Source organism: Wolffia australiana, chromosome 4 (genome assembly GCF_029677425.1).
Source record: "Wolffia australiana isolate 7733 chromosome 4, ASM2967742v1".
NCBI classification, from domain to species: Eukaryota; Viridiplantae; Streptophyta; class Magnoliopsida; order Alismatales; family Araceae; genus Wolffia; species Wolffia australiana.
The window spans coordinates 21,423,970-21,440,992 of NC_135838.1; the positions used below are offsets into that span (position 1 = coordinate 21,423,970).

Consider the following 17,023-nt stretch of genomic DNA (forward strand, 5'->3'; position numbering starts at 1 on the left):
TTTAAAAATGCAATATCTGAAGCAAACCTAAATACAAGGAGGAAAACACATGGCATATTTCTGAAAATGGCTCCACATACAAAGGATGAAACCAAAAGCAAATCATGCTGCAGACTGATACATGCCAATACACATCGTGAAATTCAGCCTCTAGCTCCACAAGAGGAAGAAATAATCGCTGTTGTCATCATCGCCAGCGACATTCATACGAGGAGGCTTTGTCAATTTCAATTTTATGTACCTCATCCACCAGATTATTAACACTCATATCACAGGTGGCATCCACATGGCAAAAAGAAACTTTGTAAAGTCACGTTCATATAAATGAAATCTCATCTTAAAAAAAAGATAGATAGATAGATAGATAGATAGACAGACAGACAGATAGATAGATAGATAGATAGATAGATAGATAGATAAAAAGATAGACATATAGATAGATATAGAGATAGATAGATAGATAGCTAGATAGATAGATAGATAGATAGATACATAGATATATGGATAGATAGATAGATAGATAGACAGATAGACAGATAGATAGATAGATAGATAAATAGATAGATAGATAGATAGATAGATAGATAGATAGACAGATAGATAGAAAGATAGATAGATAGACAGACAGATAGATAGATAGAGAGATAGATAGATAGATAGATAGATAGATAGATAGATAGATAGATAGATAGATAGATAGATAGATAGACAGATAGATAGACAGATAGATAGATAGATAGATAGATACATAGATATATGGATAGATAGATAGATAGATAGACAGATAGATAGATAGACAGATAGATAGATAGATAGATAGATAAATAGATAGATAGATAGATAGATATGAAAAAGTCGATAGAGCGAAGAGTGCTTTCTATATTCATGTGAAAATCCGCTTTGTAGGAAAACATCAATCGCAAAAATTAAAAATTTTCATGCTTGAACTTTTCCTTTTGTATTTAGGCTGACGTATATTGATAGGGAAAACAAAATCTATTATTTGTTTAGCAAAAGTAGGAAACTGGACGAATGGAAAGGTAATTTTTTATCCCCAGGTAGAAAACGTTTTTCGATAAATCATGTATTGAACAGTATTTTCATTCATTGCCTAGCTGCATTCGATGCCCCCATGAAATCATAGACGCAATTCATAAAAGTATGGCTAATTTTATATTATCTAACAATGATGGAAGCAAAATACGTAATTGGACATGTTGGAAAAAAATATGCAACCCTCTAGATGTCCCTAAGAATTAACAGAAACGCTAGCAGAAACTATAAAAAATATTTGTATTAAAAGGGCATGGTCTTTTCATATGAAAGATGCCTAATGGGCATCATTAATTAGATCCAAGTTTGGAAATATAAATTCAACTATAACTAATTGATATATACCAAAAAGGATTCAGAATCTCAAAATTAGCTGGCAAAATATGAATACAGTCATATAGTTGTCTATCGACAAAAGGAAGTTTTGGGTTGACATAACAGTTGGACAGGACTTGGTTGTCTGGGAGCCCTTACGAACATCCAAATTTGAGAGCAAAATATAATGGTTAAAGATCTGTTAAACCTGCAATGGTATCAATATCTTAGGCAAGATGTAGTTGGATTACCACAATATCACAAATTAGGAAGCAAAATATTCATCTTTCCAATCATTCTAACAAACCCATCTAGACACTAACATCCCATCAGAATTTTACAACTAAACCTCCATGGAAAAATTTCGGGTTGAACGTCTGAAAATCCAATTTTTTTGCCCTTTGGAAAACAATAATTCCTACTAAGATAGAATTTTTCATTTGGTGATTTATTAAAGATATTTTACCAATGGGTAAGAATGTAAAAGATATTGAAATAAAATTTCTTCTAAATGTGTATGATGTCTTAGAAATCTGCAAATTGAAGACAAGGAGCACTTATTTATTCCTTCACGGTAAATGGGCAACATCATCATTGAACTGGTTCCTTGATAAATGGGATATACCTTGCAGGTAAATTATTTTTTTATTGAATGGTTAAAACTCTTACTAAAGACAAAATCTAAAGAGAGCAAAGCATTTTTCCTAAAAAACATTTCATGTGTGTTCATGCTCTAGGAGATCTGGAAACATAAAAATATAGGGAAGTGGGAAAGTATGAGCGTCAGTGACAAATCTATAATTCAAGCTGTAACCAACATGATCAAACTGGCAGAACATATTATCAATCCTACAAAAATAACCACTCACAATGAACGGAGAGGACTCTATGATTGGTACTTTACATTTGGCCATACATCATACGTTTACACCACTCAAACTATTCGTTGGATATTACCTCCACCTTCAAGCTACAAACAGAATACAGATGTAACTTCCAAAGGAGATCCAGGATTATCATCAGTAGGGGGCATACTTAGAGATCAATGGAGCATGTTAATTTTTATTTTCCCAGATTTATATGACCTAGGAACAAACATGGTAGCTGAATGTAGGGCTCTATTGGATGGTCTTGAATTATGCGCACAATCTGGGTTTCATGACATTTGGATGGAATAAGATTGAAAAGTATTGTGTGATATGATGAATTCAAGAAAAGCAACAAATGGAAATTGAAAGTTTAATGGGATAAAATCCTATCACACATGCATAGAATAACACGTATCACACGCATATTTTCGGAGGGTAATTCTGTCGCTGATGCTCTTGCTAACCATGATTTAGTTTAGAAAGAATGGCAGTTTTTTTTTAGGGAACTGGATCTGCCCATAATGGTTTGAGGGAAATTCAGGACACATCACTTAGGGCTGCCCTATCTTAAAAGTACGACGCACAAGCAAGGGGCATAAGGAAAGTTGTAAAGATTAAAAGCACAAACAAGGAATATTTCAACTTCCAAGGATAGGCTATCAAGATAAATCCAAAGCACTATGTTGATACAATCCAATTAAGAGTTCAAGTGAATCAGGTGCACACATTTCTTATTTGAATTATTTTACATACATCATCTGTTTGATGCTAATTTCTAATCTCTAAAAATGCATCATCATAGAAAAATACACATCATCCTGCTGTACTGCTTAAACTATACATGCGTATACATGAGGTTACCCTTACTGACCTTGCTGATCTAATATTTTGGAGAAGATAAGTGAGCATACTGGAGTCTCTCATCAACACTATGGAAATAACTGCCCTCTTTTTCTATTTGATACAACAGCTACCATATTGTCATCTATACATAGCGTAAGCTTGTATCTGTAGAGTCTTTGATCAATGCAGTTGAAGACGACCAGGGAAACCAATAAAAGAAAAGGGGGGAAAAGGAAGAGCTGTTCCATGTGATAGAATGGAGCTCAATAATCCAACGCAATGGCACCAAAAGAAATGAATGAAAAGCCCAAAACATCAAGAAAGCATCAAAACAACACAATTTCCACAGCCAAACAAGAAGCTGATGTACGAACTACGTTGCTGATAATGCCTCCAAAAAAAAGGTAACATCTCAAAGCCGCACAGAAAACTACGTTGCTCATAATATTTCATTTCCTCCCATGGTCAATTGATGCTAACTCTCATCCAATTCAACTGTATTCGGAACAACTGGCTTTGGGGAACGGGATTATACTATGTGCAGCTAATTTGTACTGTATTTTTTGTGTCATATGAAGCACAAGTCCCAGTCATGACCACTGCAATTTTGATTGACTCCAGCTATCTCCCTAAAATAACATGGAATATGAAAATCACAAAGATATCAAGGTATTTTCATCCTTATAACCAACAAAGAGATAAATAATATTCACATAGAAATTGTCTTCTGATATATATTACCTCAAAATTTCTTTGTTCCATAACTAAGTTATAAATCTTTACAATTAAATATCTACTTTGTTGTAAATGACAGATCTCCAAAAGTATGATAATGCTGGAACAGAGACTACCTCATTTCTTTAACAGCTACTCCAACAAAATACCACAAATGTTCAAATAGTTGGAATGAAATCCATTGACTTCTCACCAAGACAACGGGTTCAATTATCTTACCTCCAGCTGCTCTAGGGAAACAAGAAGAAGATATGAAAACTGGCATCAGATGAAGAATATTCAGTAATCTCCATCCAAATCATTGGTAGAATAATCGATGAAGAGATAAAGAGATGGAGATATATATAATTAGAGATATAGAGATATCTGGATAGATAAATAGATAGATAGAGAGAGAGATAGATATAGTGATAATACCTAAAATTGTGGTCATTTTATTTCTATCTTTCCATACATAACCAAAGAATGGAATATATGTATAGATAGATAAATAGATAGAATGATAGATTTACAGAGAGATAGATAGATCATTGTAGCGTGCACTATGCATGTTAGATAGCATGTTAGAGGGACAAGATGCTGACAACCATAAATGCTTGCTTGTATGCATGTTGGGGATAATACTATACAGTATGGAACTAGCCTAAGGGGCTTTAAAAAATGTGTGGAGTAGGTAGACTGGATATACTATGGATGATGAAAGTGAGAATAACTATACAATGAATATATTGAGGACAGATGAATTTTAAATCAGCACCCATCCAACTTGAGAAATAATTGACATCTGAAATACACATGGAGTGAGACAAGAAACTAGTCCAAGAATAAGATAGATCAACTGGGAAACCTTAGATGACACTGGAAGCAAAGGCTCAGTACTAGACGGGCCACATAGGACAAAACCCTTAGCATGACATTGTAAGGAATGGGATTAAACAAAATAGTTAGATAGAAAGAACTAGGGAAAACCAAATTTTTGGACAAGTGGGAGCACTTCTATTCTATGTCTGAATGAGACTTCTCTCCAACCACCATGGGAACATTCATTCTGCAGAATGTACCCTTAACATCAAGGATACTTCCATGTCATCAGATAAGGCTCATGGGTTTTTCCTGATGACTAGAGGGATTGGTACTGTCCTGATGAGGTATAACTAGCAATCAATGGTCGACTTTATGTGTGTCCATCTAACCATGAAAGGATTTCTGGGATTGATAGAATATCGATCGGTAAAGTGAAAGGGAGATCTATTAATCTCATAAGAAATTCCAATAAAGTGTGGATCATGATATTATCAAACATGACATAAATAATTTCTAATCACAGATAACATGATAACTTCAACATTAATTTTATATATTCAAAATACTTTTTCCACTCAAATCATCATAAACACATTTTATTTAAGCTTAAAATAATTTATTATCTTTTAAGAATCATATTGGTATTTTCCCTATTTTATTGGATTTTTATAAACTTTTATGGATTTAAATTCATAAATGAATAATTTACAATTCCAAAATATATTTATGAGTATAAATAAAAATTTTGGGGTTTATTATATGTTAAAATGATATTCAAATTAACTTCACATTTTTATTAGTTTTACAGAATTATATGTATGGTCTTGTTTTGGTATGCCGCTCCACGAGCATGGAGCGCTGCCAGCAGAGTAAGAGAACCAAGTCGGCAGTGGTAATGTCAGAATAAGCACCAATTTGTCTAACATTAAATTCATGTAAAAAGTAATTTAATAATGTTGATTAATTTTTTTAGAATTATATTCTCAATTATCCCGACTTTCTCGTATTTTTATGGAATTGGTTAATTTTAAATTCATATATAAATTTATTTTATAAATTAGAATATATGTATTTTATTTACTTATATAATTTAAGATGATTTTAATGCATTTTATTCTGCTGTAACGATGGTGCCATTCGATTAATCCACTTAGACTACAGCAAATTATTAGCCACTAGAATTAATTGACTGAGGTGAATGATTAGGATTCCTGATTCGTTGGTTGCTGCTAATGATTGTGTTGCATTTCCGAAAAAAGAGATTTTTTCAATAAATTTACTATGACGCATTGGACACAATGTTAAATGAGCGAATCATGCTTGAATTTTCAATTGATTCGCCTAACATGATTTACCTGCAAATGTTGACATGATTCAATGCAATTTGTTAATGGTGAGAATGTGGGCTATCCTTGAGGCTGACAATCTAGGAAGAAGGATGAAGCCGTAACTCCAAAAAACATGAAGATTACCTTCACCTCATCATCATGAGTCTAACAAGCCAAGTGGTGTTTTATCTTCACTCAAGTCCTTTCCTCTTAAGATAGGAACAGACCCAAAAAATATTTGAATTAACAAATCATTATGCTTATTATAATGAGGAATAAAATCAATGGGTTTTCTGTTTTTAAAATATTGTGTCTTTCTAAATATTAGGGAATGGGAAGAGGGGCTAGAGACAGAGCTATCCTTAAAATTTCAGCCTAAATATAATAGATAACTAGATATCCTAACTTGGAGTTTAATCATTCTCAGCCATATGATTTTTTCTCATTGATCATTGTGGTGGATTGCCAGCATGGTACTATTTTTTTTGAAAACAGGGAAAAGTGAAAGCCCTAAGAATGTTCAAGTAGATTCAATATATAATGATTTGTAAATATATATTTTTAGTAAATTTAACCTCTCAAGATTCCATAAAATACTAGAAAATTAGGAAAAATAAAACGGTATTCTCAAAATGCAATAAAATTATCTTGAGCTGAAATGACATGCCATATGACAGTTTAAATGAAGTTAAGAAAATAATATACATTAAATTGCTACTAAAAATAAAATGTGAACTGTGACTATCAAATGCATAGACAGATGCATTGAGGTATTTATAGATTTATGTATACATGGTTAAAAAGATTTACAAATGGATGTAAAGTGAAAATTTATTGGGTTCTCCTATCATGTGTAATTTTGAGCTGAATTGACAAGAGAAGAGGTAGAATCTTGAAACTCATCTGGGTCACATTGAGGGAGCGAGAGAGAGAGGGAGAGAGAGAGAGAGAGAGAGAGAGAGAAAGAGGGAGAGAGGGAGAGAGAGAGAGAGAGAAAGAGGGAGAGAGGGAGAGAGGGAGAGAGGGAGAGAGAGAGAGAGAGAAAGAGGGAGAGAGGGAGAGAGGGAGAGAGAGAGAGAGGGGGAGAGGGAGAGGGAGAGGGAGAGGGAGAGAGAGAGAGAGAGATTAGCTTGGTCTGCATCTTTGGGTACTCTACATACATTGCCAAGAAAGCCAATTTAATCACATTGATCCTTTACATGATGCCCGTTAAGGCAATGAGAAAAAATGTTTTAGATTGTATTATCATGCATATAATATAACTAAAATATGTTTCATTATATAACACATAAACCTTTGCGGGAATAACTACTTTGGAAATAAGATGCCCTATTTTATGAAAGTAGGGCGCAGATTTAAATAATATGAATTATTCTAGATAATTAAATATCTTTTTTCTTCCTTCAATATTCTACATGCACAAATCATTACAAAAATAACTCAAAAATGGGTATTTCGGGAATAAGGTTTAATTTTTGGATGCATTCACAGTTTTTAGTTTAAACATTGTGTATTTGTACATATAAATTATAGCTGAACTTTTCAGAATAAAAAATTAATAAATTTTGAGTTACTTGTATTTGTAGCGAATGAACAGTAAACCTATTTAAATATGATTATCTAAGATTTTAAATAAGCATGGGCCAATTTGACCACTACCAACCTGGCAATCTGTACTAGAGGTCAGGTCAAGGGCATGTATGACCCGCCATCAGTTGGCTTCGGCTTTGACTGCAACTGGCTGGAAGCAGTAAGGGCATTTTCCAAATAAAACATTGAAGGACCTGAAAATATGGATCAACAAACTTCCTGAATGAAATATGGAAAACATAGGTAGATGATGAATATCATGAACTTACTGCCTAGTGGTGGAGATAGACTTCAGCCAATCCCTGAGACAAACAGTGTGGAAGCCTTTCTTACAACTAAGATTATCGCACGTGTAGTCCACAGCCGTCCCAGTCGAAGTTCCTAGTTCGCCATCTTTGGGAAAATTATTGCTCCAGTTAGAGGAATAATAGAGACCGGTAAATTAATCAGATCAACTTACCAGATGGGAGGAAATGAACATAGCAGATTCCACATTCATCTTGCACGCAACCAGTCGTTTGAGCAGGTGGACCTGGCAAGTCCACTGCTAGGAGAGCATGAAGATTCTCAGTAAATGGCTTATCTTTCAGCCTGGTGAAATTTCAAACAATCAGCATAGCAGTTCAACAAGTAAAACAAAGACACCCTAGATATCAATACTTAAGTTCAATTGATTCACAGGATCATTAGAACAATTCGAGAATAAGAAATTCCTTCGAAATAAATTATGGAACCAAAAATAGGTGTATTTCCAGCCATGAATCTGCAAATTATACGGAACACATTTATTATTCTGCATAAAACGGTCGTCAATTGATCTAAGTTAAATTGTAATATGACCACCAAGTATCTTGGTTTCTTTCGTCATTCGGCCAAATAGGGGCATTCAGGTCATTTGGACCTAATGTAATTCCTTTAAATAGGACAGTCCTCACTTTAGGGGGGGATGCCAAGATGTATCAAGAAATGTGTGGCTCCCCAACGATGTCCATCCCACCACTACCTTCCCTCCAGCGAAGTCTACGTTGGACCTCCTCTTAGGCGATGTCCACTCTGCCTGCCTTTCATCATGCCGAAGTCCACCCCGGCATTCCCTGACCCTGCGGAGAGGACCATCGCTGCGTCTTCTCCCTCCCTTTCCTTCCTCTCCCCGATTTGAAATTTAGGTTCATATCAAATTGATTCAAAGGATATTTAGAAAAACATGGAACAAAAAAGCATGCAACAGTTACAGCTATGAATCAAAAAAAATATAATGAAAAAGGTACTGTGCTAACTAAACGGTAGTAATTAGATCTAAGGTAAATATCTTTGAAACGATCATCATAACTGTTGGAAGCAACCAGCTGCCCTTCTATTTTTAGTTTAATTTATTTTCTTTAATTTTTGTAATGGGCCCACTTATGTTTCAGGCCCACTTGTAACCCCATAAATAGGGGAAAACGTTGTTTGCAAAGTAATTTTCGAAGTGTTGTTTAGTTCCTCTCCAAACCCTAGCCACCACAGCTCAACAGCTCAACAAAATGGTATCAGAGAATCCTGGGAGCCCAAAAATCTGAGTCTTTATCAGATCCGATTGGTATCTACTCAGGCTAGCCACGTACTGCGACGAGGTACAGGTGAGCAGATCTTGTGGGCCTTGAAGAGTCCAGAGTTGACTCTAGAAGGACAGTGGAGAGAAGACAACCACTTGGCGGCATCTACCAGGATGGATCTAGCCTTGTGACGGCGACATTGAAGCAACCGCGACCAGAGCCATAGAAGCTGACTCCGGAGAGGTGACAAGTCAGAGTACATGGAGAAATCCGAGAATCCAAGAATGGATAGAGAGGAGCTGGTGAGAGTTGGCCAAGTACTCTTCCCTATTGTCCCTGAAGTTGTTAAATTTAATGGCTTCAATTTACTTGATTGGAGCCAATATATTGAGTTAATCTTTGAGAGTTAAGGATTAGTCCATCATCTCAAGGAAGAGATAGACCCAGAGAATCCAAAGTAAAAAGCCTGGAAGGAGGATGCAGGTGTGCATGCGTGGTTAATGGCAGTATGGCTGGAGATCGGTTCAGGAAATAACTGTACCTGAAGACAGCTAAAAGTATCTGGGATCATCTGCACTGGAGCAATGTAAGGAAGAGTCATGCTTGGAGGATCTTTGAGCTGGTGAACAGAGGAACTACTTTGACGCAGGGAGGAATGTCCGTTACAGAATTTGCTGAAGAACTTCAGGCAATCTGGAGAGAGATTGATCATCTCAGGCCAATCAAGCATCCAGAGGAGTGGCAGGCTACACTACAGGATCGTATGTTTCAATTCCTTGTGGGACTAAATAAGGAATATGAGGGACTCTGGAGTCAAATTCTCAACCGAGAACATATTCCAGATTTAGAGGAAGCCATTCAACTTATAATAGATGAGGAAAGGCGAAGGGACTATGGAAATGACAAGGAGGAAACAGGAGCAGGACTCAAGTCGAAAACCAAGCAGCAGCAGAAGGGTGCATCAGAGGGACGTGAAGGTACAACTACAAAGTATCAGAGAAAGCAGGGAGATGAAGCCCCAGATCAGAGAGGACAGGGAAGTAAACAGCAGGGTAGATTCAACCTGTATTGCTCTTATCGCAAGAGGAAGAATCATACTAAGGACAACTGCTGGATCCTACATGGTTGCCCCTCCAAACCTGCACAAGCCTATGTCTCTGATGCCAGAGAGAGTGAATCTGGTTATGAAGAGGAGCAAGGACAAGCATCCAAGAAAACTATCTCTAAGATTACTGTTGAAGACTATGCTTCCCTGAAGGAAGAGTTAGAGAAGATCAAAACAATGATCAGCTCTACATCAATGGCCTGAGCTGGTGAGCTATCTACCTATCCTGATCATATCTTATCTGACTGGATAGTAGACACTGGTGCAACTGATCATATGACTCCCTATTACTCTAAGTTTGATAATTATACTTTGTATAAAGGAGACAGAAGGGTGTTCATGGCAGGGGGAGAAGTCCTTCCGGTGACAGGTACTGGGGATGTGAAAATTACAGGTCTTGGTCTTATTAGGCATGTACTCCACAGAGATTACATGTCCCTGGTCTCAAAGTCCAACTTATATCTCCACAGAGATTTGTCAAAGATTTGAATCTTATATTTTCAATGACATCTGATGATGTTTTTGTTTACGATAATGCAAAGAACCAGAGGACTTCACCTTTTAAAGTGAAGAATGGGCTCTTGTATGTCAACAGTGAAGGAGGTGGAGAAGCTACATCGTGCTACACTACACGAGAGCCAAAAGAGAGTGGAGGAATGGAGCAGATCAAGTTGATGCATTGTCATCTTGGGCATCCACCATTTGAGTTGCTAAAACATATGTTTCCAGGGTTATTTCAAGACATGAATGTTGTTGATCTTTACTGTGATACATGCCAGTTTGCTAAGCATAAACATGCATCTTTTAATGGGAAAAGTAGTCGAAGTGGAGTTCCATTTGCTCTTGTTCACTGTGATGTGTGGGATCCATCTTCTACTACAGCAGTAATAGGTGCAAGATATTTTATTGAGTTCATTTATGATTGCACACGCCTAACCTGGGTGTATCTATTAAAATCCAAGTCAGATGTTGCTACTTTAACTCAAACGTTCTGTCACATGGTGAAAAATCAGTTTGATACTTCCATTAAGCGGCTGCGTTCTGATAATGCAAGGGACTTCATTAATGAAACAATCTCCAAGTACTTCAAGGAAAAAGGAGTAATTCATGAGTCTTCTTGTGTGTATACACCACAGCAGAATGGAGTAGCTGAGAGGCGCATAGGTCATGTGACCACTACTGCTAGATCACTACTCATTCATAATGATGTGCCCAAGCGGTTTTGGGGAGAAGCGGTTTTAACAGCCATACATATAATAAATCGATTGCCATCCAGGTCATTAGGCTATGAAAGCTCTGTGGAGCTGATGATGAAGTTCTACCCTCATGCTCGGTAGAAGACAGACCTTAAACCCAGAATATTTGGGTGTGTAGTAGCCTTTGTACACCTGCACAATCCAGAAGACAAGTTTAGTCCAAGGTCGGCTAAGTGTGTTTTCTTGGGTTATTCACACACCCAAAAAGGGTACAAGTGCTACCACTCTGCAACAAAGAGATTTTTTGTGTCAGCAGATGTGATATTTCATGAGAATGAAAGCTATTTCAAGGCATCACCAGGGACCTCAACTGATATATACCAACAGGCACCTTGAGTCACGGGAAATGCAATAAAACCACTGATTGATAATGAAGCAGGAGACAGATCAGTTGAGGGAAATCTGAATTCTCGGCATGAGATCTGGGAATTACCTACAATTGACGAGCAGACACCTCAAGCTCTCCCAAGCCCGCCCAATAGAGAGGAAGTTGTGAATGAAGTTGACAACATGGGAGAGACAGATGATATTGAGGGTGAGTCTATAGTGGGAGAAGAAGATGACCCATTGTCAATTTACCGGGAGAAGTATTGGATGGCCCATTGTCTTGAGAAAAGGCCGGAGGCAGTGCACCCAAGGAGCGAGATATCCACTCGTTAATGTGGTTGGATATTCTCATCTGGGACAGGATTATCAATCCTTCATTGCGGCCATTAATTCAATCTCAATTTACCGGACCTATCATGAAGCGATTAAGGATATGAATTGGAAGAAAGCAATGGATATTGAAATGGAGGCATTAATCAAGAATAATACATGGGAAATTGTTCTGACACCACCTGGCAAACGTCCCGTGGGTTGCAGATGGGTATTTACTGTGAAAAATAAGGCTGACGGCAGTAGCTAAAGGCCACTGAAATATTTGAAGGGCTCAGCAGATCATGGGATTTTCTTCAGGCGAAATGGGAACACCAGCGTAGAGATGTATACTGATGCAGATTTTGGGGGTTCGCTGATAGATAGGCGGTCCACAACAGGATACTGTGCACTTCTGGGAGGAAATGTGGTTACGTGGAGGAGCAAGAAACAACCAGTAATTGCATTATCCAGTGCTGAAGCTGAATACAAAGCCTTGGTCGAAGGCATCAGTGAGACCCTAGGGATACGAAATATCCTTGCCGAGATTGGGGTGACACAGAACAAGCCTACGATAGTATACTGTGATAGTAAAGCAGCAATCGACATCGCTCATAACCCAGTCCTACATGATAGAACAAAACATATTGAGCTGAACAAGCATTGGATCAGGGAGAAGATCGACCAAGGGCATGTTTATATTCAATATGTGAAGACAACTAAACAGATTGCAGATGTGCTTACAAAGGGATTGGCCAGATCCCACTTCTACCGGTTGTTGAGCAAGCTGGGAGTCCGAAGCATCTATTCACCAGCTTGAGGGGGAGTGTTGGAAGCAACCAGCTGTCCTACTTTTAGTTTAATTTCTTTTCTTTAATTTTCGGAATGGGCCCACTTATGTTTCAAGCCCACTTGTAACCCCATAAATAGGGGAAAACATTATTTGCTAAGTAATTTTCGAAGTGTTGTTTAGTTCCTCTCCAAACCCTAGCCATCACAGCTCAACAACAATAACAATAACAGTAAAAAATGTAAGTGCAACTTGCAGCCATAATTCACGGAATACACGGAAAATGTCTACCATCATCAACGATTCTTAGAAGATGGTGGTCCATAGACCTACAAAATTAATTCATTGGGATGAAGCTAACTATTATAATGTAGAAAATAGGAGCGCGTTACAGTATGAATTACAGATTATACAAAAAATTGCTACCATTTTCGGCCATTCTTCCTCCAACTTTTCCTGAGCATATTCGTTTGGAAGTCTGGCCCTAGAAAACGACATCTGATAAAATTCATGATTATCAAAATAAAACTAGGAAGTCAAAGGGTCTTCGAATTAAATTTCTGCTCAGTCTTGATGGCAAGGTTCTTACTCAGGTTTTGACCTTGGGTCCCTGGGGTTTATGTGCAATAATATCTGGCACCCATCATCTAGACAAAGACTTCATAAGCATGCTTCAGAGAAAACATTCATAAAAATAAAATCACCTCAATCACCTAGACAAATCTGCCGGAACGAGGCAGCACGAGATTCTTGTCTGGGCTGCACAACCTGGAGGCCCCGGTCAATCTCCTCCAGAACAAACCAAAATTCTCGCAATTTCTTTATGTGCTGATAAAAAGGATACGGAATTATAAAGACATGATCTTGGACAAGCATATATGATAAATGAGATGGATGGGCAGGACATTTGGTCAGAGTCATCCATCCACAAGTGTTTTTTCTATCCCAAAGGGTAAACATTCATTCCTTTTTCCTGTCCCGAAATCGTTCTGTCCCACATGCCACGTGTCCTTGGACTGGCTTCGTTTTGAACCATCCACCATCCCCACCTAATATGGATGAAAATGGACTGTACATTGGGATGGAGGCAGGAGCAGTGTGGCCACCACCAAAGAAGACGACGGAGAAGGACGCAGCAGTGCTAGCACCACTGGACTCAATGCAGAACTTGAGTTCTTCCCTGGGGCCACCCTAAAGGTTTTTTTGTCTCCACCTGCTACCACATCACCTTCCCCTTCTGGAACTTCTATGGGACAGACAGAAAGTTGGAAAAGCTTTCCCATACCAGTTCCACACTGAACAGGTTCCGTTCCCAGATGATACCCATCTTCATACCATTTTGGATCTGGACTGTCCACCATCCAAGCCCCTGGGTGGGATGGATAACGATTAACGACAGAACAGATGACAATCTGTCATCCGATTCCAAAATCTACCTAATCTTGATCCTGTTAACCTTAAGAGTGCCACTACCTCATTAAACTGTTGGATGACATCTTTTAACCTTGAGCTTTTTCTCCACAACAGCTCGCATGAGTAAGGCACTTCCTACACTTGAAAAGCTAAGAGTTTAGGGAAAACATAAAATCTGATACCATAGTCTTCATATGATAAGAGCAGAGAGGGAGGTGAGCCAACTGCTGCAAGTGAAGGCTTGGAGTGAGGATATTCTTGAGGTAGAAAAATCTCCACTGTGTGAAATCCTCCTTTCTCGTCACTAACATAAAGGAAAGCACAAGCGTAAGAGGATAAACGTGCGAATCGAAAACTTTTGTTAACTAGTAGGCATAAACACAATACAACTGGACAATATAATTGATCAGAATTTCTGGGTTGAGAACATATATGGTACTCTTTTGGTTCATATAATGTCATATTATCTAGGAATCTGAGTGATCCCTCTCTCCTACAATCCTAAGCAGATGTTCCTTTAAGCTTGGTCACCTTTGTAAGGAGGATAGGCAGAAGAAAAGATGGAATATTTAGAGAAAAGAAGATTTATTTGATTGAAGGAAAACCACACCCTCTCATGCAACTTCGACATTGTTATCCCATGTATAGGGTTGGGATCCAGCCCATTATTCTAGATATGTGCCTCATAAGCAGGTGCTGCAAGTAATGAAGTGCGGTTTAAGAAAGAAAGATGCAAATCATAATATCTTCAGAAAAAGACGTATCAGAACACAACCCTTCAAGTTTGAGCCTTTCTCAAACATGCCGGCACATTGTTCCTCAGCATAGTTTCATCAACCAGATAGATCCTTCTGGAGTCAATATTGACAAGTGACGAAAAGCATAAAGAGATGGCGGAGCTGATGGAGGAAAACAAGCCAAATGGTAAGAGCAATGGGGAAGAATAGAGCTCCAAGAACATAAAGTGATGGGTACCACCAAGGCGGCTGCTGTGTGGCTTGGAACAGAGATACTTTCAGACGAAGAGCTTAGATTGTTCAGCCAACACCCAAATGTGGAGCAGGAGTAATGGCACGGGGCATCCCTGTCACAAACCAGGCAAGACACTACTCATGTCAAGCAAGCCACTCCAGGCAACAATATGCCATTGAACTGGTCAAAATTATACTAATTTGAGGCGAGAGGAGCGACTTGGAAAGGAAACTAGGTCGAAATGGCTTCAGGAGAGCATCTTTTCAAGGGAACTAAAAGATTGAACAGTTAGGAGAAATCAAATTCAAGCTCTCCAGCAGATCTTCCTATCCTCGGTGTGCATCTGAGAGATCTTCCACATACACCAATTGGCAGCTACCCTTATCCGTGGGCCTTCTCCATTAAAGTCAAGCTTCTTTATTTGTTACACTGCTATATGCTGTGCTAAGGTCATGAATGCAAGCACAACGTTCTTAGCACTGATCCAGAGAGCAAGGCAACCTGCTAAGGTTTCCGACCTCTTCTTAGAGGCATTTCGGGGATTTTTTTGTATTTCACAATAAATAGGGCAGTCCTCCCTCCAAAAGTGATTTCATTTCTCTTATTGCTCTCCTCTTATCAGGCACGCTCTTACCACCATAATCTCTTCATACTCTCCCTGAGTCTCTCTCATTGGTCCTCAAACAGGGATCGACTTCCATTTAACAACAAACCAAGGTTCATTTCCATAAGATCCCAAGCAGGATCCTATCACAACTATCAGCATGGGGTGGGAAAAATTTGGCAAGCTCTCTCTACAAATTAGCTGATGATATCAATGCTGTACCAGAGCTTCATCTATCATGGATGCACATTCTTGGGGCAGAAATTTTTGCGGTTGTATCTGCTAGAGCTCAAGGAGCTTGTTCTAGTGGTTAGGCAGGGAGCTTTGGCAGTTTCCCATAACATCAAAAAGTCTGAGGCGCAGGCAAATGCAAAGATCAGGAATAAAGTCATAAGAGCAAATGGATGAAGATTCTTGTTCAGCGGGCAAGACCTCCTTGAAGATCCTGGTCCACTCCAAAGGGCTGGGAGCAGGAGGCATCCAGTTTTTTCCCACTTGGGTTATCAGAAATTTGATGCAGAGAAGGTCCTTTTGAAGAAGCTTGAGAAGCTGAAAGAGTTAGTAGAGAAGGTGTTTTTGACCGACGCAGCACAGAAGGCACCACAAGTCTGACACATAACCAGGAACTGGAAATGAGAAACTCAATGATGCAAGGCTGCTCAAAGCCTGACAACACCAACACAAGACATCCTTGCAGGGATGCACAACGTAATATCAGTAGTATACCAGCTGCAGTGAAGAAAAGTCTGCATTTCCTGCTGTTTTCCCCGACATTACTTGGCTCTCCTATTTCTGCTCAGCCCGACAAAACTGTACAAACCCAGCACAGAGGGAGGAATTGGCAAATACAAAGCATGATGAGTAGAATATTGCCCTAGAATAACTTCAGCGCAATCGACCCATTGAAGAATGTTAGCTGATGCCCTATTTCCTATTTCCCTATTTCTCTACTTCAAATTTCCTATTTCTATCTTTCTATTTCTTAATATTTCCTGTTTCTCTCATTATTGGGCCTGGCCCATTACGAATGTAACTGCTACTGGATCTGTATTTATACAGATCCTACAAGTTAATGAAATGTGGCTTTTCGTCTTCCTCTCTTCCAAACCCTAGCTGCCAGGAGTGAGAGAGGGAGATTACAGGTTCCAGAAGGGATCCTGACATGGTATCAGAGC

At 38.4% G+C, this 17,023-nt stretch overlaps 1 protein-coding gene across 1 annotated transcript; it reads right to left on the reverse strand.

Moving 5' to 3' along the window:
- Window positions 1-7,468: 7,468 nt before the first annotated feature.
- On the reverse strand, window positions 7,469-14,903 carry LOC144702556 (zinc ion binding protein). The gene is made up of 9 exons (XM_078574603.1): window positions 14,878-14,903; window positions 14,498-14,576; window positions 14,333-14,407; window positions 13,573-13,687; window positions 13,449-13,506; window positions 13,286-13,357; window positions 7,998-8,128; window positions 7,807-7,930; window positions 7,469-7,731 (listed from the first exon to the last, which is right to left on the reverse strand). Exons 1-9 carry the CDS (start codon window positions 14,901-14,903, stop codon window positions 7,659-7,661), a joined length of 753 nt encoding a protein of 250 aa, XP_078430729.1. The 3' UTR covers window positions 7,469-7,658.
- Between the last annotated feature and the right edge of the window lie 2,120 nt (window positions 14,904-17,023).

Bases quoted from the DNA above. Each gene is read 5' to 3' on its own strand.
- LOC144702556 (XM_078574603.1), bottom strand. From the start codon at position 14,903: ATGTCGAAGTTGCATGAGAGGGTGTG. The intron at 8,129-13,285 runs GTAGCAATTTTT...AAATTTCACCAG, and splicing joins AGGAAGAATGGCCGAAAATG to GCTGAAAGATAAGCCATTTA. The intron at 7,732-7,806 runs GTAAGTTCATGA...CCATATTTTCAG, and splicing joins TCTATCTCCACCACTAGGCA to GTCCTTCAATGTTTTATTTG.